General features: G+C 34.1%; 1 protein-coding gene across 1 annotated transcript; it reads left to right on the forward strand.

Annotated features, from left to right (window-relative positions):
* LOC145677923 (putative alpha-ketoglutarate-dependent hypophosphite dioxygenase) lies at nucleotides 1-24564 on the forward strand (the record flags this gene model as incomplete). Its single annotated transcript, XM_081748178.1, is given in 4 exon segments — nucleotides 1-174; nucleotides 1079-1246; nucleotides 4942-5073; nucleotides 16896-24564. Coding segments are annotated over 4 exon segments (594 nt in total), but the record flags the coding sequence as incomplete, so codon positions are not given.
* Nucleotides 24565-25374: the final 810 nt, after the last annotated feature.

Here is a 25374-nt window from a genome sequence, read left to right on the forward strand (position 1 = left end):
GTCAAATCTATTCATAATCTCCAGTTTCATTCTGCTGTATTTTCAAGAATGCTACTGAATAAGAACATGTTAGATGCATTGGAAGACATAATGAAAACGCCAAATATACTTCTCCATCACACAAAAGCTCATGTGAAACCTCCAGGAAAGGGATCACCCTTCCCAACTCATCAGGTAACTGTACTATTAAGTATAATTTTTTATTTAATTTGAAATTACAGAACTTATTACAATTTACGTAAAAACTGAAAATTTATAGAAAAACACTAAGAACTACGTGAGAGTTAATATGTTCAAATTTGCATTTCAAAGAACTAATTCATAATAAATCTCAAAAGAGTTTTACCTGAGAGTGCGTTAACTTGCTTCTGTTAACTTCGTGCAAAATATTTATCGGATTTTTATGAATTTCATTATATTCCATCATGTTTCTTCTGGTAGGGAAAAAATAAACTTCTCTGTTGATGGTAAGAATGAATAATCAGTAACTATAGAGACATTGAAGTTGAAGAACTGAACTCTAAAAGCACTAGACACTAACATGAGGTGGCTGCTATCTTTAAGTTAACAGAAGCCAGTTAACAATACGACGGAGGATTTTAGGTGTGTTTTCGATAGGTGCAATATTCCAATTACACCTGAAGGCGCCGAAAACATTCTTGAAAATAGGGAGATTGTTGATATTCAAAAAGTGAAAAATAGCTCGACTGTACCAAGAATCAAACCCGAGTCTGGCTGGTTGTGCTGATGCTTTTAACCAGTATGTTGCCTAGTTCGCTTCCTGAATAACCATACATTGTCACTCTTGAGGTAGGTGCTCAACCACTCAGACCACACCGACTGTACCGCAACTCTTAACTGAACAACCTAGTGTTTGCATTCAAAAACCTCTGATGGTTAAATTGTATATTGAATATGATAAATGGAAGAATAACCGATTTTGTATTACTCCAAGTTTTCTTTATGTGTGAATTCAATAATATATACAGAACACTACTGATCGCTGAATTCAATAATATATAAACTCGCTAATTCTCTTGCAAAGTACTGAATTTAACAGTATTATCCTATGATTTAGGATTATCATTACTTCCCATACCGAGACCATTCGATGGTTGCTGTATTTATTCATTTGGATGATACATCACCAGAAAACGGAGGTCTTGCTGTCTTCCCTGGATCACACAAACTTGGACCGTTAGAAGATAAAGGAGCAGATACTGGAACACACCATTATGTTGACCAGGTAACTAGTTTTATATAGCGTTCATTATAGTACAGAAATACCCTGTACGTCGAAGAAATGCCTACATCTAAAAATATATCTGATCATTTGGAATATTTTAGTAGAATATCCTTAATACTGAGATATCAAAGAACGTTCCGGACATAATAATTTTAATCGCGTTTTCGAGCATGACGCCATTTTAGTACAACTTCCAGTTTTATTGCTCTACTGATATAGCCAACATTCTCGAAGTTTTAAACAAAATTTTGTGTGTGTTGTACCAATGGGATATAATATGTTCTTTTGGTTTGGTTTTCTTTCTTTGTTTAGTATTAGTGACAGTCTTATTTTTTTATTATTATTATTATTTACTTATTAGCTTCCGGAGAAAGCATACAGGAGATTATAGTTTCACTCCAGGTGTGTATGTAGTACTTTATTTCTGGGAAACTACTGCCCAGATTTAAACAAAATTTGGTCGTCGTGAAATAGGAAGGAATAAAGATCGGTATATTTGGTGGCCGAGCTCGACCAGAGACATATTCGACTCGGCTTGTATGTAGTTCTTTATTTCTTGGTAATAATGGCAAGATGGATGGAATTTAGTGAGCAACTAGCCCATTGTCTTTGGAATAGGGATTGCTATATTTGATGGCCGAGCTTGACTAGCCTTGTGTGTGGTACTTCGTTTTTCGGTAACTACTGACCATATCTGATCGAAATTTTGAGGAGTAGTAGTCCATCGTCTAAGGAATAAAGATGGCCGAGCTCGACAGAGACAGTCTCGGCTCGGCAACAGATGTTGTGTTCCACAGCTCTGCACGCCAGTACCTTCTGAGTTCAGTTCACCCCTAGCCTTTTTTTTATTTATTTATTTATTTATTTCAAATTTTAACCGTCTTTTCGGCGCCGATGTTATATGCATTGTTAGTCTAAATAACATTTAACCGAACCATATGAATTTCGGTCAAAGATCGAACATTGGTATCCAGAACCAAGTAAGCAAACGTAACCATTTAACCACGAGGAATCTTATTATTGTATTAATGTTCTATTCGATTGTTCTGCGTTGAAGTAGTGGCAAATACCTGATATAAAATTTGAATCTGATATCGTATTCCTCAAATTCCAAGACTATTTTCAAATTTTCCCAAGCATAGAAACCAGACGTCGCCATGTCAAGTTACATACAAATCAAATTCACACATAGTAACTAACCAACTAAAGCTTAAGAAAATAAATTTAAAAAATTATATATTAAATACAGATAAAGGATATTTAAAATAAAATTTGATGTGGTGTAAGTACACTCTAATATGCTGGTGTTTGTGGTAATTACAACACTAAAAGAGACATTTGTGAGTGGAATGAAATTAATGCCATGAATTTGTTACACGACTATACAGAAATGAGTACAATTTCAGAACTGTAGAGTATCTTTAATCTTGATGAATCAGTTTGGCGTGAATATATATTGGTCGAAACAAATTAAAAACACCTCGTATATATCGTCCGATCCGAGCGAAATTCGAACCGCTGTCTGTAGAGCTCATACTGATCTTAAGTTTGAATGTCCGAACGCTCCACTATATAGGATTGATTGTAGTGTCTGTAGAGAGCATCTTTAGTAGTTTAAGGTTGTTTTACTGCATAACGAGTGTATTTATGTGTATTGCGAATCCGTTGTGTGTTAATCACACACTGTGTCTGCACCTCCAGGACACGCCGACGATTGCTTATTGTGCAGTTAAGTTACGTCCAGTGTGGCCGTGTAGGAGAGCTGCAAGAGTCCAGTTGGTTGCTCTGCGGAATTATTGATGGGGTGAGTCGTGACGTGTGAGTAGTCCATTGGTATTGTACACAGTGGGAGCAGTAGATTTCCACAGCACACATGTCTGCACCATGCGCCGAAAAATGCCTACATAGGAGAGCTGTACGGGGTGCCCTAACTGATTCGACGGCAACCGCCAGTATATTGAGGACCATCGTGAATAGGTCCACATTCATATGTTCCTCTTGCAACATTATCGTTGACACCTCCTCACCGTCGAAAACGTCTTCGGTGGTATCGGAGAGACTGTAGTAGTGATGCGAGTGGAGGACGGTGATGTTTAACTATGGAAGTCGCTACTATCCCTGACACAGCGGCAATTTTATGCGTAGACGTGCGTTTGTACTTGTTATACAGGGCCTACACCTGGCATTTTGGTCTACGGAGCTAGAAGTTACACATATCGCTCGTCCCTAGCCTTCATTCAGGGAAATATGACCAAGTACGTCGTACTTTCATAACATCAGTGTTGTTCGTTGACCTAATTAGATCCTATTTTTCTGTAGAATACCGTGCATCCCTAAACCAACAATCGTGCTCTACTCAGTATACGCCTCCTACCCTGTTCCACTAGTTCTCCAGAACTAATCCCTATCAAGCACACGTAAGACCCGCTGCGACGTCAATTGACCACCAACCACACACTGAAAACGACTATCGCTAGCTAAGCAAAGCTTACAGGGACCCTGGGATACCATAGCTCAGACAAAACATTCAACTTCTGTATAACTGGGTACCTTCCCTGACATTGCATGGTAGCATTCACATGCTATTAAAGGAATTACTGATATGTTTGGAACATATTTATAACATATTAGGGATATGCCAAAATATGATCTCTGCCACCTATCATTACCTTCTTGACCTTCTTGTATAGCAACTTTGGACCGTATTCATGAATAACTACTGACTGTTTTTAAGTGCGTTCCCATCATTGTATAATTTTTATTAAGGTAAAGTTCACTAATGAATGAAACATTAATAGAAATTTACATCTAAAACCTAAAATATTTTTTTCCAGCATCACATATGAATCAGCGTTTGTAATCAGTAATTTGATAAATGTGTTTCTTATCATTTTTTAAAAAAAATCTAAAACTCATGCACATAGTGTTTGTTCACCTCAAAGTTCACTTGGCGGTAGCTGGAATTGAGCCAAGAATCCCACACATCAGAGATGAGTGCTCTGCCACTGAATCACTGTGGCACTGCAGCTTCATTTTGTACACAAATAGATGTATATGTATGTACCATATTTTGTATGTCCATCTAACTTATTAGGATCATATGACGACCTGGTATCGCGCGAAGCATTTAAACGCTTAAATCAAATTGTGATGAGAACTAGCGAAGTGTAGCCGGTCAACGCAAACGAAAGTAGAACATTTTCTCTTACCTTTACAATAATATTTATTTATTTTTAATGAATTTTTGATAATATTCATGCGTAGGAGACCCCTAGAACATATGAATGTGGGAACCGCGGTGGCTCAGTGGTAGAGTGTTCACTCTGGTGCATAGGGTCCCTGGTTCGATCCCAGCTCGCGCCAAGTGAACTTTGTGGTGGACAAACACCGTGTGCGTGGGTTTCCTCGGGGTTCTCCCGTTTTCCCCTCTCTCATTCCATAATGTCATTCATTTCTCATCATCACCGTCTCCTTTAGCTTAACCGGCATAACCGGTACGGTAAACTCGTAAGATTTCATTTCAACATGTGAATCGGTTTTCTATGTTTAGAGGAGGGCGTTTATGTCTGACTCCAGTGGGTTAATAAAGGATTAATAACATATTGATATACCTATCGTTCTACGTATGCGCCGCCAAGATGACTAAGTTAAAGAGTTTCCTTGTACCTTATTTAATGTTATGATTTTGTTTTCAGGATAAATTCGCATTAGAAAAAGCACAGCCATTATGGGCGAAGAAAGGACAAGTTGTAATATTTTCCTATCTGTTAGTTCACGGTAGTTATTTGAATACCTCACCGGTTCCTCGAAGAATGTTGCTTATTCAGGTAAGATAAACTTGTTTTCTTTTCGAGTAATTAATGATAGTATTTGTTTTACTTCAACTTAGGTTAACCTCTCTTTCAGCACATACGCTATGAGAGATATTGACGAAAATTTAGCGTGCGTTCTGAACAACATGGGATTCCATCGAGAATCAATCACAAATCTCTCACTCCAAACACGGGAACGCTAACTATTCAATCATAAGAGAGCGCTAGCGCTAGTTCCTGACAACTTCAAGACATGTGTCATTATTGTAAAAAGTTCCTTGTAGTCTATACATTTAATAAGACCTCCAAGAAACCTTTGACCGTGATAGTACTACTTGTAGAAATGCAAGGACTCGGAAAAAACCGGCTTTTTTGAAAAAAAAACTCGTTTTTTTCTGCTTCGCTTTTTTGCTTGGGAAATTTTGGGCTTTTTTGAAAATTTTGCTTTAAACTGATAAAGCAGACATCGGTTCGCTTCTCTACAACAAAAAGAACTCATTTAAATAGTGGCTGATGCAGATAATAGTATGAAACCTCGAAAATAAGCCCAGAATTTCAAAGATTTTTTTTAAAATCCTTAACATATTTACATTATGAATTCTAAAGGATTAACCAATATATGTAATAATAGTTTAACCTCTTATATACAACAAGTACTTTTAAAAAATGATACACAAATAACTAGCAAAATTGTATGCAGTATTTTACTTCAAAATATATCACACACCCTTTTTGAAGCAAAATAAAGAAAAACATGAGAGAAATCTAGACATTAAGAGTTTCGTTTCGGGTGGTTCTGTACATTCTTGAAATTTTTCAGTTAAGTTTTAATTTTCATATACATTGTATGAATATTTCGAACAAATATTTCACTGATTGATCACATACATAATAATTTGTTACCACCTATCAGGTGCTTCGGATCTGCAAAATCGGTAAAGCTCCGAAATTCTGTAATGCACTGATTGCTAGTTAAGCTTCTTCAGAATCGGGAAAGTATCGAATTTTCTGTTCATGGATCATATACGTAATAGACGGTTCCTCTTAGCGTATGGTTTTCTAGGTTGTAGAATATATAACCACCATCACGGTTTACCAAATGCTGAATGTTTCTAAATTTTTAACAAGAAAATTCAACATATAGTTACGAAACTTTTTTTTTACAAAAAAGAAAAACTATGGAATACATTTTAAAAGAGTGGAAGAATCAATCACTGTTCCAATTCACAAGAAAGACGATAAAATTGATTGTAATAATTATCGAGGTATTTCTCTCAACATTCTATTAATAAGATTGACCGATACGCAGATGAAATTATTGGAGATTATCAGTGTGAATTTGGTCGAAATCGACCAGATATTACCATTCGACAAATACTCGAAGAGAAATGGGCATATATTACCCAGTACATCAACTGTTTATTGATTTTAGAAAGGCTAACAACTCGGTTAGGAGGGAAACATTGTACAACATTCTTACAGAATTTGGAATACCGAAAAAGCTAGATTTATTAAGTGTTTAAATGAATTCCAGAGTAAAGTCCGAGTAGAAAAATGCGAGCTTCCACGTCGAGATTGGCCTGAAACAAGGATATGCGTTATCGCCGTTATTATTCAGCTTTGTTCCGGAGTACGCTATAAGAAAAATCAAAGATAGGAACGAGGGCCTAGGGTTGAAGGATATTCACCAGATTATGGTGTATGCTGATGATGTAAATCTGATAGAACAATCGAAAGAAATGCAGAGGCCTTATTAAACGCTTGCAGGGACATGAGTAAATGGAGAGAAATCTAAATACAAGGAAGTTCACAAGGATCGTAATACGGCAAATTATGAATATGTTAAAATATCAATTAATACTTTCGACACAGTGGATACTTTCAAATATTTTGGATCAGTATTACCAGACCAAAATCATACCCACAAAGAAATTAAATGTCGACTAAAATCAGGAAATTCTTGTTATTATTCAGTTAAAAACATTTTGTCGTCGCGAATTCTGTCAAGGAATTTAAAGCTTAAAATATATAAAATTATAATCTTGCCTGTTACGCTTTACGGTTGTGAAACATGGTTGCTTACTCTGAGGGAAGAACACAGACTGAAATTATTTGAGAATAAAATTCTGAGACGAATATTTGGACCCAAGAGGAAGGGGAATGGGGAATGGCGGAAACTTCATAAGGAGGAACTACATAATGTATACGGTTTACCAAACATCGTTAGAGTCATCAAGTCTAGGAGGCTCAGGTGGGCCGGTCATGTAGCCAGAATGGAAGAAAGTAGGAACGCTTTCAAAGTTTTAACTGGAAATCCAATCGGGAAACGTCCATTAGGAAAATCTAGGCCCAGATGGGAGGACAATATTAAGATGGATCTAGCAGAAATAGGAATACAGAGTAGAAACTGGATTGAATTGGATAAGGACAGAAGTCAATAGAGAGTTTTTGTGGCCATAGAGAAAGAGAGAGAGAGAATACATTTAAGTTAAGCAAAGTTGCACAACAAACATGAGTGAGTGGATAGCTTTCGCGCTTCTATCGTGAAGTCCGGGATTCAACCCCGCATTCGACTATTTTGACAAAGTGTTTCTTAATTCCATCTGTGAATGTAGAGATAGTGCGTGTACTGTGAGTCCTGGCAGACTTACTTTCTAATCGTTTTTAAATATTTGTTATTATTAATTACCAGCAGTGATGGATTTGCGAAGAGGGTTAGGGTGGGGAAGTCTTCCGGATTGAAGCCTCTACCCCGAAATTACGGAATTTCTAAAACACACTAAATATTTGTTTTGCCTTTACTCATAAACTTCAAGCTGTCCTCAAATAAAAAAATTAGGAATTTTTAGAAAAACTAAGCATTAACAAGAAAAGCCCTCCGAAAATACTTTTCTAAATCCGCCACTGATTATTAGTATAAAATGGTCTTCAAGGTTGTATCTGGAGATTATAGCTGAATATACAAACGAAACGAAATATTTGTTATGCCTGTACTCATAAACTTAAACTCCTCTTAAATAAAAGTTAGAAATTTTAAAAAAAATCAAACATTATTCAGAAAAAAAAAACTCCCAAATATTTTTCTAAATTCGATAATGATTATTTCTATCAAATGGTATTCAAGGTTGTGTCTGGAAGATTATTGTTAAATCATTGCACAGCTACAGTATAACGGAAATGTGGAAGTACGCTCTGACAGATATATTGAAAAACGTACGCTCTGATGGATATATTGAAAAACATAAGTTTAATTATGTGCTAGAAGCTAGAGTACTAAGCTCTAAGAAGTGAAACACGGATGACTGAAAAGAAATGATCTAGAGAAGAAAAAATGTCGATAATTCAGAAGTTAAAATGAAGATAAATAGCTTCTAAAACTGCCCTCAAATACTACGTACTTAATGTTTACTTTAATTCATAAACCATGTGCTCCATCCATCATGATGGTGAATTTCAGAGTGAAATATGGCATTCAGGTCATGCAATTTTATTTAACTTTAGAGTATACTATAAGAAAGCTATTTAAACAGAAAAATCATGAAAATGAAAAAAGCCAAAATTTCCAAAATTCTCGTTTTTTTCCCAAAAAAGCCGGCTTTTTATGTGCAAAAAACCATCGATTCAAAAAAGCTGGCTTTTTTGCATCTCTAACTACTTGTGTTGTTAAGAGTATTTTTACTTTATTAATTTGTAATATGACAAAATTAGGAAGTAAATTACGAATAATAAATAATTATTTGTTTCAATTTTCCCATCGCTCAAACGAGAAAATATGAACTGTGTTTTCACGAAAGAGAACTGAACAACCGAATAAGTAGCAAAGAAATGAAATTAAATTTAGTAAATACATAATTTTTCCTCATCCTTTAAATTCATCAGCTTAAAATTCTGTACAAAACTTGGAAACATCGAGTTACCAAATACATGAAAATTATAAAAATTAAGGAATTTGAAATCAGAAGATTCGAGAGGAAATTTGGGTTTTAAAATAATTAAGTTCAGATAACATAATAGTAGTCTGATCACTGAGTTATTTATCATTGATTTTATAGTGCAGGAATTTTAAGTCAAAATTAAGGGTTTATATAAAAAAAATTCATACAAGCAAGGAACTTTGCACAGTTGTAGTACTTGACCTCCTTATGAACATACTAAAATTCCCCTAAGATTGACCTTGAGCTTCGGCCGCCATATTGGAAAATGTCCGCCGATTTTCAGTTTTTCGCCGATAACTCCACAATGAGCAGAGATAATATTGACAAGACATTCATCTGCATAGAATAACAAAGTTCTTCTTACTTGAAACTTCATATTTTCTGAACGAATAAAGATAGAAAGATGTATTATACACCAAAATGTGTTTTTTTTTTTTTTTTTCATTCTTTACATATCATCACTCTTTATAGTTTATGCTATCTCTGCTCATTGTGGAGTTATCGACGAAACACTAAAAATCGGCGGCCATTTTCCAATATGGTGGCCGAAGCTTATGGTCAATCTTAGGGGACTTAGTATGTTGATAAGGAGATCAAGTACTACAACTGTGCAAAGTTCCTTGCTTGTATGAATTATTTTTTGTTCTTCTCACAAAATTCCTGCATTATTAGTTATTCTGCTCTGAAGTATGTAAGAGTTACTAGAACCGGCGTTAACAAAATGGAAAAATCACGAGAGACAAGTATTGTAGCTGTTATTATAGCTAAACAGGTTCGTGGAAAGTCTCGTATTTAAGACCACGTGCACAATGCAGTGTATTTTAGAGGGCTGAATATTTTGAGAGATAAAACAAAAAAGTTCTGTTGTATATATTGACATTTTAAAAGAAGAAAAGAAATTAACTTCTCGGCGGTATAACCCATAGAGACATACGATCAGCCATATAATTTTTTCGTTGGATGATATATAGACAGCATATCGGTTTCCATTGCCGGTGTATTTGGCTTCGTACCGATCTTTAAAAAAAAAAAATTATGATAACTTTGGTGTGTAGTAGGGCAACACACCCAATTCAAGCATGCGATCTAAATAATCGCTTAGTGATGCTTTTGTATTGTTTCGGATAGTTTTAATGCTGTTTACTAATTATTTAAAACTAACCAAAAGTGTTTTCTTTAATATAAAATACGTAAAGCGCCCATTTGTCTTCTTCTTTCCTAGTGCCTTAATCTCATGTTTGTGTGGAGTTGGCATTTTCTTTTATTCTCTTCCTCTATACCCCTGTGTTTCTTGTTTCCTCTTTACTCCATTCACTCTCCCTGTAGTCCTCTTCAATCCTTTCTTTCCATCATATTTTGGATCTTTCTCTTCGCTTTCCCTCTATCTGCAATTCATCGAATCTCTTTATCACAGTCTTCTTCACGTGCCCGAGCCATCTGAACCTGTTCTCTTGTATCTTCTTCCTGATTGAGCCTACTTTAACTATTCCGCTGATGTAATCATTCCAGATCCCGTCCATTCTCGTCACCCCTGTCATTCATCTCTGTTACATCCATCTTCTTATCCTTTACTCTTGTAATTGCCCAGTTTTCTGAATTGTATACCATTTCTGTCCTTACCACACTTCTGTACTATCTCCCCTTCATCTTGCAGTTTACTCTCCTATCACGTATCTCTCTACTCATATTTCTCCAGTTCAACCACCCACTTTGTAATTTATGTTGAATCTAAGCAGACAGCTCCCCACCACTCTCAACATATAATACAAAGTATCTAAATTTTATTGTTGATAACCTATCTTCGTGAAGTTTTACAAACTGTTACTTGCTGCCCCCAATGCCAAGTACTCTATTTTTATTCTTCTGATCTTCATCATTCTTCTTCCCTCCAATACCTTTCTCCTTCTTCCAATCTCCTCTCGAGCCTCTCCTTAGAAGTTTCAACCAGAACAATATTATCTCTAAACAGCGTGTTTCATGACGCAACATACAGGCTGAGTGCTGACTTTTGGTGTAATCCAGCCTTTACAAGGAATCGTTCTGTTCTTACGCTACCTGGTCTCAGTCACTGCACCCCTATACATCTTATTTGCTGTCCTCATATATACTTTTTTTTCTCATGCATCTCTATACTTCCTGTCTAGACACTCTGTCATATACCTATAAACGCTACATGTTGTTCTTTTTTGCCACTCTCTATGCTTTTCAGTCATCTGTCTTAGGACGAGAATTGCATCCAGTGTTCCCCTTCCGAGCATGAACCCAAACTGTTGGTCTCCTATACTTGTCTGTTGCCGTATTTTGTTCCGAACAGCTCTTTCCCAGATCTTCATTGTATGGGATATTAACGTTCGTTTGTCCCTCTATAGTTTCCTTGACATTCCCTTTTTCCTTGTAGATTGGCATCAATACACTTTTCCTCCATTCCTCTGGCCGATCCCATAAAATATCAACTCCGCCATTGCCCAAACTTTTCCATGCCTCTACTGGGATCTGATCTACTCGTACTGCCTTTCCATTTTTGATTTTGTGTAATTCAGTTTCCACTTGCCGATCCATCTTAATATATATCTCTGGGTGTTCTTCGTTGAGCAACTTATTGAAGTAGTCGTTGAATCTTCCCTTTATACTTTTCTGATGCTGCACAACGATTCCCTTTTAGGCTTTAATCTATTTTATTGTTATGAATGCTTTTGCTCTTGCCTTTTTGACTCTGATTTTTGCCAATTTGTATCCCTCCTTATCTTCCACGTTATTTGTCAGATTCCATGTCTTCTTCCTTATCTTTTCTCCTATATTTCCGATTGTACCTCAGCATTCCACCATAAAGTCTCTTTTCCCTCTGGCAATCGTTTGCCTGATACTTTTTTTAGACCTCCCCTGCAATCCTTATAGCAGTGTTATATGAACTCCCGTCATTCCTGCACACTATCTGGTACCTTAATTTCATTTAGCACTCTTCTCTTAAATTCCATTTTCAGCTCCTCTTTCTTTAGTCTCCATTATTTTATCATTCTCTCCAGTTTCCACGGGAGTTTCTTGTTTTTACAATCCGTCATCTCCCAGTCCCACCAACAATCTGCGCAGTGCTGTCACACTTTCTCCATTTATCACCTATCTCTGATTTCTTTTATTAGCGGTCTTCTACAAATAATATAGTCAATTTGACTTTCCCCAATGCCGTTCTTATGGTTACTTTTTTTTAAAAAATAGGAAAGTCAAAAACTACAACATGTTTTACAATCCTCGTCGCCTCTTGTCTACTTCTTTCACCTTTGCCCCATCTTCCCTATGATGTGTCCTTACTGCTACCTCTTCCAATATGACCATTAAAATCACTTCCTACAATTAATCTCTCATCATCTGGTATCTCCGTCATTATTTAGTGCAAGTCCATCCAGAAGTTTTCTTTCTCTTTCTCTTCACTGCTTGAGGAGCATATATTCATATATTATTGTGATCAACCCTCCACCTATTTACTATTTCACACTCATAATTATGTGACTTTTTCTGTTCACCAGAATCGTCCCTTTTCGTCTCACCTGCTGCACTATAGAAAAGCATGTATCCTTCTCCAAGTGTCATTTTTTTATTATTTTTTATTTATTTTTATTTTTATTATTTTTTAAATACTTCCTGTCCATCTTGTCTCGTGCATGCAGAGCACATTTATTTTCTCCTTTTCGCCAACCCTCACCATTTATCTATCCGGGTTTGGGACTGGTATCCAAAAGACTGGCTTGCTCACCAATAGGTAAATGACCTTTAAAAAATCTGATATTTTAATTACTTTACAAGTTTATAGATTTAAAAATTTAAAGTATTAAAACACATTCACCTCTGTATCGTGTTCAAAATTTGAGTTTATATGATTTCGATCCTCGCTGGAATTTTTCTCAATAACACTTCGCGTAGTTACATGAAAGTCAATGCAACTGCGCGAAGCGTTATTGATAAAGATTCCAGCAAGAATCGAAATTATATAAAATTAAATTTTCATTAGGATACAGAGATGAGTGCTTTCTTTTCATTTATGTGATATTTATCATATACAGTCCATAAGCATATAACCTCAGAGTTAGTTTGACGCTAGGAAAGTTTGAGTGCATGAAATCTCAAGATGAATAGGAATAGGATGTATACATCTGTAATTCTATGATTGCAGTTGCTATATTTTTTAGATGAAATTAAATAACAAATATCTGTTTTGACTTCTAAAACCGTACTGTAATAGTAATCACTTTGGAATTCTCTGTAGTTTTATTAATAAGTTTATGCAGCCATTTAGCTAAGTAGTAAGCCGGGTGACATTTATCAGAAATATTTTATCTTAAAGGATATATATATATATAATTTCAGAGTTATTTGGCATTCATTACGCTTTTTTTTCTTAATCCAACAGTGAAACCGCTTTTTCGACAGAGGAAGTAATTTAAGACAATAAAGTAATGTTGGAATTAATTATATTCAGGGTTGGCTGGTTTAAACCAAGGTGGTTTAAACCATGGTTTAAACCAAGGTTTAAACCAGCTGGTTTTTTCAAAAAAACCAACTGGTTTAAACCAAACAACAAAAAAATGTTCGTAAAAGTGTGTTGTAAAATCTTGATGAACACACATTTGTGGGTTATCACGTTTCACTCCCGTATATTATTCGTATTATATTCAGACCTAAATTCCCCATTCATTACTCCAAAAGAATATACTACAAAAGCAACTTCTTTTTATAAGTTTATAAATGTTTATTTTGTGATTTTTTGTAGTTGTTATTATTGTTATGTAATTGCAATCGAAGAAAAATTCTAAATATTGTTGCGTTTCAATGTTTACTATTGATTAAAAAAACTGAAAATGCCGTACTTTTTGTGTGTGGGGGGGGGAGGGTCATACAGACCCCACGAGAGGCATTTAGTGAAATAAGTATCTTTGGTATCTATTTATGTATAAATGAGTCTGGGCCAAATAATTCTCAAATAATAATTCGTATCTTTACTCACTTTTCTTATTGATATGCAGATTAAGTCGGTGTATTTCTTTAATTTAGACCAATAAAAGTCGTTGTTAACTAACTTGAACTAAATTAGTTCTTCTGTACTCCGTAGTACTTTGAAATTGTTCATATGTAATTCTGTGTAATGGTTTCACTTGTGCAACTGTTTATCTTTTTGTCCTGAAATGACTCTTGACAGTTATATTAAGAAGCATGTAAAGATCAGTACAACGTATTTTTTTTTATCAGGATTCCTTCATGAGTGAGTCGGCAGACGTATCGCATTTGTGGCCAATTAGTCCTGGTTCCGAGTTCAAATGGAGGACAATTTCTCTCGGATGTAACTCGAGAAGCGGTTTTTATTCCGCTTTAAGCTTATGTGACCCCTTCCAGCATAACCCGGTTGTTGCATAATAACATCAAGGCGAAACAAACTTATTTCTGTCCATATATGATATGAATATATAGAGCAAATTATTTAAACCATAAAAACCTGGTTTAAACCAAAAAAACCTGGTTTAAACCAAAAAAAAACCGGTTTATTTGGTTTTTTTAATAAAAACCATGGTTTTTGCCAACCCTGATTATATTTGAATTCTAGCAAATCAATTATTTACAAATCTCTGTGAATAATTTTTCGTCACAATCAAGATGATTAATTTTGGCTACTATGCCAGTTTAAGATATATTGCAGTTATGGTTTGTTTTGGAATCTTGCATCTGAATACCTCATAGACTGTAATTTATTTTGCAATACGCTTTATTTTTCTGTACTTATTTTGTCAGTTTTCCTAAAACATAATAAATTCCGCTCTCTTGAAAATTTGTTGTAGTGAGAGAAGCACTAAAAAAATTCTATTCAAATTATGTTAGTAATGATAAAAACTTCAAATAATTCTTTGAAACTTTTCAGAACCTGTTGGTATCTTACATAATAATAACTTTACGTAACATTAGATAACTATAATGTCCAATTGTGTAGCCATTTTTATTTTCTCCCTTCCGTATGTGCATGAATTTGGGCCAAGCATATAAATCTAATGAGTATTGTATTGTATGGGCAGAAACATGGACATTCCGCAAAAGTGATGAAAAACGACTGGAAACTTTCGAAATGTTGATGTAGAAAAGAATAGAGAAGATTAGCTGGGTCGAGCTAAAAACGAATGAGACGGTGCTAGAAATGGTGGGAAAGAAAAAGAACAATTTGGATATTGTTGAAAAGAGGAAGAGAAACTGTTTGTGACATTGGCTAAGAAGAAACGTGCTAGAGAGTATGGTGGCAGGAAAGAGAGGGAGGGAGTAAAGGAGGCTTACAATTGATGGGCGATATCAAAACAGAAAAATCGTATTTGAAGACGTGGAGCATGGAAACTTCTCAGTTGCGACAAGTGACCTGCCAATAATGGTAGATTACTGCTGCTGCTGCTGCTGATGATGATGATATTATTATTATTATTATTATTATTATTATTATTATTATTATTATTATTATTATTATTATTATTATTATTATTATTATTATTATTATTATCGTGATCATGTTATAGAGGAATTATGAGTAGGAGTCATGGAGTAAAGGATACAGAAAATAAGAAGCCCTGAGAAGCCTGTATCTTCAGTTACAACTTGGTTGTTTCATTCAACCATAATACTATATTTATCCTTACAAATAAAACAATTACCCACTTGAAAAACACAGTATGAAAATATACAGTACTCAGGAGAACTTACATAAGAAGGTTAGAGGGAAAGAAACTAGTATATCTGTCATCTTGATCTGTGCTTCTGTCATTCAGTTTAAGGGTACGTTTAGTTCGCTTAGTTACATATAGTAGTGATTTCAAAATACTCCTCCCATGGGGACTTTTAAGTGCACGGGGGGAGTGAAAAGTAGCATTGCGAGAATAGTGATAGCAGACATAACAGTATCGAAATTTGATATGGGAGTAGATTTGCCCCCCTGAAATCACCAACGGTTACGCGGACTCCGGACCACGCTGAAACTTATATCTGGTAGAGTTAAAGATGCCCAAACTACCATACAGTTTCACCTCACGTAGAAAAATATCTTCCCTGCTATACTGTCTGACCTCGGAGACCACGTCAGAGCTCTCGACGTGTTAATTTACTGTTAACAGATGCTCATGTAATATATGATAATGCATTGTCAATAATGTTGCCTGGGTATTTAATATCAGCATTAATAAAACAAAATATTGTTGAAATCTTGCACTAGGTGGGGTAAGAATCAACGTCGGCCTTTATTACACATCACATACGCTTGGTCCAAGACAGTTCTGTTTAAGCAAAGACAAGACATCAATGTTGCTAATTTCGCGAAAATTTATTATAGGGGATCTTCGGGTTGCGATACAGTTCCATTCGTATGACAGTGACGTAACCTGAATTTTGACGTCGAAACATACCCTAGTTAGTCTAAGCTATATATCCTAACACAGGTATAAAATCATAATCTCTAACACTAAAACATAACTAAGACGCGAGAAAAAACTGACTTTGGTTTTCATTAGCAGCTATGATAAGGGTGAAATTGCGCCAAGCAAAGCACCATAAACAGACACTTGCGCTTTAAGTTCAAAATGGCATAGCTGAGTTAACTGGGGACCCCAACTTTCTCTACCTCTAGCTGCGTTAGTGCGCATTCTTCCATCATGTAAACCGAACAGTTTTCCCGTGAAATCCAAACGCGACGATGCGAACGTTGTAAGCCAAAATACACTCTTTTAAGTTTTTATAGGAGTGACCGTCGTAAACTCGAAACGTTGTCTGTCGAGACTGTCGTAACCCATGGATCCGTGAATATTCTTTTAGTTTAGACCTTCTTTTAAAATGTCTGTTGTACAAAGTGTGAGAATATAATTTCTGAAGTTTTGTTACTTCTATTTTTAGTTGATGTCAGCTGACGATGAACCTACGAAGGATGTGCATAAATCTCCTGGACAAGGTCTTGTTCTGCGAGGAAAGAATGTGAAGCGAGATGCAAATATTCATAGGAGAACAGAGGCGTAATGTTAGAAATCCGTAGATGTATACATGTATCAAAGGTATCAATTTGGGATTAATATGAGTGGGTCGTGCAAACTGTTGTAATGACTATATATTTTATGTTGCTTTATTTTACGTGTACCTGACCATGTATTTTTCTTAAAAACTATATTTTGTTGATTCGTTGTTAATTACCATTAGTGTTAAGTGTACAAAGTATCTAGTAATGTGGCTAGATAGAAACTAGGAAATTTGTTTTAGTTTTAGTAACCGACAGAAATAAAACTATATAACAATTAAAAAATTCGAATATAACAATTCATGTTGAGCTGTTTAAAAATAAGAGTATATGTATACAAGAAGTGTATTGTTATATGTTTAAAAGGAAATTTTATTAATAAAATTCGAATATTTAATACAGATACGAAATGTATAAATATGATCTGAAGTTTCTTGTAGAACTGCACATTCCATTGTTACCTATTCTTACAAGGACAATCAATAAGAAATCTATCCACATGTACAGTCAGAAACAATATTAACTATAAATTGGAGCTATCATTTTTTATACCTCAAACCTATACTTATTATTGTTTCTGACTACAATAGTGAAATTTGTTCTCCAGAAGGAAACAACATTTAAGAACAAAATGAAGTTTGAGAACTCACCTATAATGCTAAGTATCACAGGTTCGATTCCAACCCATGTGAGTTTGTGATTAATAACATTGTGCCTCATTTTCCGTGTTTTTTTCTGTTTCCTTATATTTTATCATCAGGTCACTAATTCTTTCACCGTCTTTATTATCATCATCTTTAGTCTACAGTAGGTGACTGTTTAAAATTAAATTAAAAATTTTATAATAACTAAAATCAATGTTTTAGGCTTTTATGGTCCCAAGCTAAAAAGACAAATTTTAGTATATTACTACAATAGTGCTTTCCAATTATTTCCTTAAGGCAATACCCTATTAGTACACACACTTACTCATTCACTGATGTTTATTATAATACATAGATTCTGTTGTACCAAAAATGGCATATTTCAAAGACGTGTTAATTTATATAGAGAATTTTTCAAGTGTAATACATTAAACACCGTTTTCGTATACAAAACTTTACATTTACATATTCATAATAACACTGAAAAGTAGTATTTTCATGTGATAGTTCAATGACTTACATTGGCTTGGCAAGCGTTACAATCTCGCACTCTCGTAACTTACTGAGATGTCAAGGTTCGAAGAGTTAAAACATGAACCGATCAATGTCGCCAGTTCGCAGCATTATGAACACGCATATCAAGTACCATCATTGAATGTTACTCGCACAAAATTGCAGAAATCGATATTTTGACCACGCAGTTAATACACTGAACGACAACAAGGAAATTTAGTATTATTTTATCATAAGTTCTTCATTCGTTTTATATTCCGAATTTATAACAAAATGTCGCGACATGTTAGATACTACCACGTGACACCCAAGGTGCCGCAACCGAGTGGGGAAGCTCTATATTTGAGATATCTTGTTTGATGAAGGAAGTTTGAAACTTAAAGATACAGATGTCGGAAAAACTTCAGACATCCGTATTATTGTAATTCCCTATTGAAATTTAATCTTCTGTGTTTTACATCTTTATGCAGCACCAAGACTCTGAAGGACATTACCTACTTTTTAACGTGAGCTCAGAACCACGACCGAGGCCTAATCCGGTACAGTTGGCTCATGCGGAGATCATCAAGGTCAATACTCACAGCATCGACTGTTTCCCACCACACTACCTCGCCTCTAAGAAAGCTGAATTACAAGATTATGTCATCGATTCCAACTGTAGTTACCCATTAGCGCTGCAGACAAGCTTTAATCTCATATACTAGCAACCGCAACTCCTCATCTCTAGCCATTCCTTTGCGTCCCGTCACAATCTCTGTTTCGAAGTTCCACTGCATTATCTATCCATCTATTTTGTTTTCGTCATTATTTTGGCCTTTGTTATGTTATCATCTGTTGTCCTGCATATCTAATACTTGACTTGTTCTTTGAGTAATATTTCCAGATCTTCAGTGAATCGCTTTGTGCACCCACATACCACCGTTCCTCGCCCTTTGCCAATGAATTTTCTGCAATATTCCTTTACTACTGTAAATACCCTTAATAATAAAATGATCGTGCTGTATGTCTTGATTTAATTTCTCACTTTCGACTTATCTTGATTTTCGATATGTTTCTATAGCCTACAGGTGAATGAAATAAAATAAAATGGTGGAGTGATGATAAAATGGATACAATGGTAGAAGGAACCAGAAATATCCCGACAGAATTCGCAGACTCAGTTTGCGTCTACCATAAAGAAATTTACAAGTCAAGTACGTGTATATAGTATATTACAGAAATAAGGGTCCTAATTAAATGTCCAGTTTATTTCATCCTGTGAAGCCAACTATTTTTCTGTAAGCAATAAAATTATGCAAATTATTATAATAATAATAATACAGAATATTATTAATTATACTATCCTTTGTTTCTTAGAATGTTTAAAGTTATTATTCTGCAAATTTGCACGTGTAAAAATGGGTCATTTGTTGTAATTTCCAATTCTTAAATTTATAACTTACAGACAATTGTAACAGTCCTACTAAATTACGATTAATAATAATTGAAGTACAATGTAGGCAGTAAATTTAAAATTGAAAGACGAACATTTGATAATTATGTGGTCTCTCGTAATTTTGCTGGACATTGCACATGAAAACGACTCGATGTTAATAATTTCAGACTTGGTATTCATAGTTCGCAGTAAACTACAACAAAACTAGAATATTTTATATCGAGATATTGATCACGGAAGCTATATATATTTACCAATATCAAAAGAGAGTAATCACCATCCCGTTTATCGTGAATATTCAGTACTACGTTTCGAATTTAAGCATAACTCATCAACTGATATGTTCAAGAAAATACATAGGAAAGTATAATCAACTACAGATAAAAACATATCTAGCCCTAAGTGTAAGAATTTAATAAAGTGTGTTTACTATTCTATGTTTTTATCTGAACACACTGATTGATGAGTTAACTCTTAAACTCGAAGTGTTCGAGCAAACTGATGGTGAGTACTATTTCTTTGTTATTTGATGGATAGATATATGAGTAAAGGAATCTTGATTCATTCTTACTGTCTTGTAAATGATCAAAGTATATTTAGTAGTAATTTTAAATAATATCAAGATAGCATGTCAGTGTATAAGTAATCACTTTTTCTTTGTGAACAAAATTGTTAGCTGTTTCTTCTTCATTTTCACTTCTCTCATACACCACGCTTCACGAATATTCACTTTCTATCGGATTCGTGCCTTAAATTCTTATATACATATCTTGAATACTCAGTTCTGCAACTATCTTCTTTTTCTTATTGAAATAGCATTTTAGATTATGAATGAGACTAGTATCCGAAGAGTTCATAGAAGAAATGTGGGATACTATATATGGAAACCCTATTCGATAATACTTTGCGAGTAATTTCGTCTTCACTCGGAATGACGATCATAATTCTAGTTGCCACATTTAGCTTTACTCAAGAAGTAAAAGTTTGCTTACTGGAACCAGAATAGCATTTACAGGAAAATCTTGAGCATCAAAGGTTAGTCATATGTACTAAAACACGAAACGATTCTCAACTAATAGTTATTGTAGATTTTTGTGCTAAGCACGTCGTTGATAATATATTAAATGCTCCAGTGGTTCGTAACTGGAACATTAGTTTACGTAACAAATTCCGTGAAGCTCCGTGCTCTGTAATTAGTTTTTCTTGCATACAGAGTGGTTACCTCAAGTGTACTTTTTCTCGGATATTATTATGGTTTCCTCTGCTGTTTCTTTGTGTAAAATTAATTTAATTACATTAGTGAAAAAATTAAATATTTATTATTATTCTTAAAAGCTTCTATCCGCATACATCGGTAGCGTATGTCAATATATGGGCTTATAAGTAAATCTTCAGAGAAATAGCTGCTCAAATTAAACGACGATGAACAATATCTCAAAGACAGTGACCATTTTGTTTCCTAGTAATACTTTCTAAGTACTAGATTGATGTTAAGTTCAAATTTTGATGTTTGGCTCCCACTGTTTAAACATTTAAAAAAATCAACCTCTTCTGTTCCCGTTTCCTTTTATATATATATATTTCTTATTGTGATTCCTAAAAATCTCTTGAACTTTCTAGCTTTTAACAAGAATAGCTTGCGTAGATCAGGTTGTAAAATCATATATTTAGGCACCACTGTTAAATGGAAACTTAGAACAAAGATTGCACTTGTTATTATCAAAAGAGTTGATATATTTAATACAGTGCTTGTAATTCTAACATAGACCTGATCATCAAAGCTTAAATATTTGTATGCTAAGTTAAATCTGATTCATTCTATCCCATTCTATGTATAAAATTGAATAAACACTTAATGCCTGCTTATAAACAATTGAACTTTGATGACACAAGATCGAAAATTAAATGCCTAGTTCAAATTTTCGTTCAATCTTATCTGTTAGTACAAATCGCAGCACGGAAGTTTCATTTTTAATGTATTATTATTATTATATTTCTTAATTGTAAGTTGAAAGACGAATCGATACATTAGCTACATCAGACGGATTTAACATTAATTATTGTTAATTAAATCTTTTTATTTCGCCTAGTTTGATCCATCAAATATCTCATATCGAAGTAGGTCCACAGGAAATCCGAGTCAATCCAGTCTCTAGAAAAACTACAACAAAACTTTTACAGTAAAATATCAAACTACCTCAAATTATTAAGAAGTAGAGAAAATCACAGTGAAATAGTAAGTTAAAAACCGAGAATCGTATTGACCGTGATAAAGCCAACGTTGCATCTGTAAAGTTTAGTTTTCATTTTAATGTTGGTCAGTTGTTGGAAGGAAAAGGAAGTTTATTTGTACATCGTTATAATAATTAATTTTCACATTCTTCTTCCTTATATGAAGAGTATCAAATCTAACGGTTACAATAAAATAAATGTATTACTACTTCAGATACTATCTCACCTTAAATTAGTAAGAACGTATTAATGACTACTGTTTATTGACTGTGGTCGATTAATGGAGTATGCCTTTTTCGATATTACCTGAATTTACTTTTGAATTGGTTAATCTTATTCTATCAAGGCACTTGTTAACAGAGATTGCACAGGGACCTGTTTCACAAAGATACTAGTATAGAACTAATGAAAATCAAAGGTTGACAATTATATGACCATGAAATTATAACGTATTAGAGATGTCCAATAGTATTTTAAATTGCTTTTATTATTAATTCAATATTTACTTCAATATTTTACGACTTGTAAGAAAAACTGTAGAACTAGTTGATTTTGTGAAATGGACCTCAGGCTAATAAGAGATTTAACGTATATGAAAAATATATAATGCTATGTATACAAATATATTTGTACTTACAAAAAAAAAATAATAATTCAGAATTAAGTTTTCAAATTGTAGTTTGTATAATGTTGAAATTGCACAATTTCCAGTGAAATAAGTCGTTGCAATTCTAGAGAAATTTTGAAAGTATATTTGTTACAATAAATGTGGATGTGTCTAGTTTATTTAGACATGCTCTGTATGGTTATGTGTTGCTCTTTATTTATTTATACGAAAATGATTATTTGAAAAAAGAACAGCATGAGACACTTCCTCTGTGTAAGGAAAAATCTAGCTGGAGATATTAAATGTGTATTATTATCGAAAGATGTGCATCAGTACATATCAAAGAACAACATTTGTAAGCATAATTAAAAAAAGATAATTTAAGAACTATTATTATGTTGAAAGTGTGCACGACTACTGATATGTGAACCAAAACATTAAAATGATTACGAAAAATTCTAGAGCAACATTAGAAGAATAAAAAAAATATTACTAATATTTTTGTGTGTCATAAAAATGGAAGTGTTCATAGTAAAAATAATTTGTCTTAAGTTGGTACTCTCGGTTCTGCAGGAAACAGTTCAACCACGCAAGTCTCCAACTTCGAGTATTATAACTAAATGTGAATGTCATCCTGTTTCCACAAAAGTATTAGCAACTTCAGTAAGTGGCCAATTTAACAAATTTTACTCTATCTTTAAAAAATAGCAATATATTATTAATGCATGTTACAGTAGCAATATACTGTGTTAATTTAGTACAAAGGGATAACAGCAGTCTATTTGTAATACAATACAAAGAAATCAATGTATTGAGTATAACATTTTACTAATTTTTGATGACAGAAGCTGCAGCAACAGAAATTCTCACTACCAATTGTTACTACTTCAATAAAAAATGTGTAAACTATATTTCAGAATATAGTATTGTTGTAAAATATCAACCAAAAGACGTGAAACTTTATACAGTATCTGTAAAGCTATGCTGTAAATGTAATCTTAAAATGGAAAACGTTTTTGTCTCTTACAGTACAGTGAACCGTGTAACTTTATGCTCATCTGTTCACGAAAATCAGCGTGAACAGTTTTTACAATGCTTAAACTTTCAGAAACAGTGTTGTTATATTCCTACGTCACCATTACATAAATGTTCTGTCATTACCAGTAGAGCACTTGCCCCAAATTGAAAAGTTTCTATGGAGTTTGGTCCCCCATTTAACGTCTCTCGATGTTAAAATTATCCAACCGTCCATTTTCCGCAGGTCTCTTTTTATATCATGTCATCGTGAATATTTTTTCTTCCTTTTTATGAAAAATTGATCCACTGACCACAAACACTTTTACTAATAATGTGAAGGCCATATGCAACACACAATTCACGATGAATGACTGCAGCTGACAAACTTTTTACCCAAAAGAATCTTATTACTCCGCGTATCTTGCATTTGGCAGGATTTTTTTATGGTAGCACTTATTTTCTGACGTTATAACCAGCACATATGCAGCAGTACGATGCTTTCATTAGCACTGCTTGAAGCTTACTCAATCATAGATTACATGATGTAATAACAGTGGCGCTCCGCCCACTACTACTAGCGCCACACCACAACAGCAGCTATTTTTCGAATTACCCTCATATAATTACATTTTTTTTCATACACATCTCTGTAAAGTTTTAGGTTTCGTTCTTGTGTGTACAGATCAAAGGATAAGACTCTGAAGACGTAATCAAGGATTGAAACTATTCGGATCGTAATTGTACAAGAGAAGCCATAAAATAGTGGAAACAAGTAAGACACATAAGAAGAATCGAAGAAGAAAAAAATAAAAATAAGCAGATAGCCTATTGGAGGACACAGATGCCATAAGTGTTGAACATTTTTGTATCAGTTGTTAAAAAAGTATATATATATATTTGTTAGCAATATAGTTACCCCGTAAATTTTATTAAAAGTCTCGGATTTACCTTGTTTTTATTTTTACTACCAATTTGTGATTTGATTATATCAGTTGACGATTTGTATATTTTATTTAATGCAGTTATCTTAGTCAATAATCGTATAAATTGTATGATTGTCATATATTGTCTGTTAATTAAATAAATATATATATTTTATTCAACTATATTTTCGTTTCATTGTACTCAGGCTTTCTTGTTTTGCTGATATTAATTTTTATTCCTATGAAAAATAATAGCATCTACTTGAGTCGTTGTATAATATAAATATGAAAGTTGTGTAGCTAATCCAGACCTGGAGGTTATATAAAAGCCAACTTGAAAATATTCGAAGCAGAGATGGCTAATAAAGGGAGCAAGTTAACACTTAAGTCCGCAATGGAAAGATCGTTCGGAAAGGTAGTATGAAGAAGTCAAAGCATATACCTGGAATTTGGTGTGAATTTCAGTTATCTATGTATTCATCGTCATGCGATAATACTTCTGTTATTCACATTCCTGATGCTCTTATTCTTGATTAATTTATTATTATTATTATTATTATTATTATTATTATTATTATTATTATTATTATTATTTTGTTGTTTCGGTGAGAGTCGTAGAACATGGTAGTGAAGCTACAAATTCTTGTTAGCTTTGTAAATTGTCATACAGTCTATTAAGTAGAGTCAGCTACTTTTAGGGATGTTTCAAGTCTTACGTCTATTCGGGTCGAAGTACTTAAAAAGAGCGATTCCTGATACTTTTCCCGAACAGGATTCTGATTGGTTATCGGAAGTCAATTAGAATGCTGTTTGTGGAAGTTAAACTTGTGTACGTCGTCCGATTCGGATGAAATTCGCACCACAGGATGCAAGAGCGTGTAGATAACATACTGAAGAACCCAGAACATTTGAAGAACCCAGCGTATTTTCCACCGTGTAACGAGCTTAAAACCCTCGCTCCAGTTTTTACCGTGTTTTGTTCTCCGATCTTTA

This window comes from Thermobia domestica, unplaced genomic scaffold, assembly GCF_964235325.1.
Source record: "Thermobia domestica unplaced genomic scaffold, izTheDome1.hap1.1 HAP1_SCAFFOLD_1624, whole genome shotgun sequence".
Classification (NCBI taxonomy): Eukaryota; Metazoa; Arthropoda; class Insecta; order Zygentoma; family Lepismatidae; genus Thermobia; species Thermobia domestica.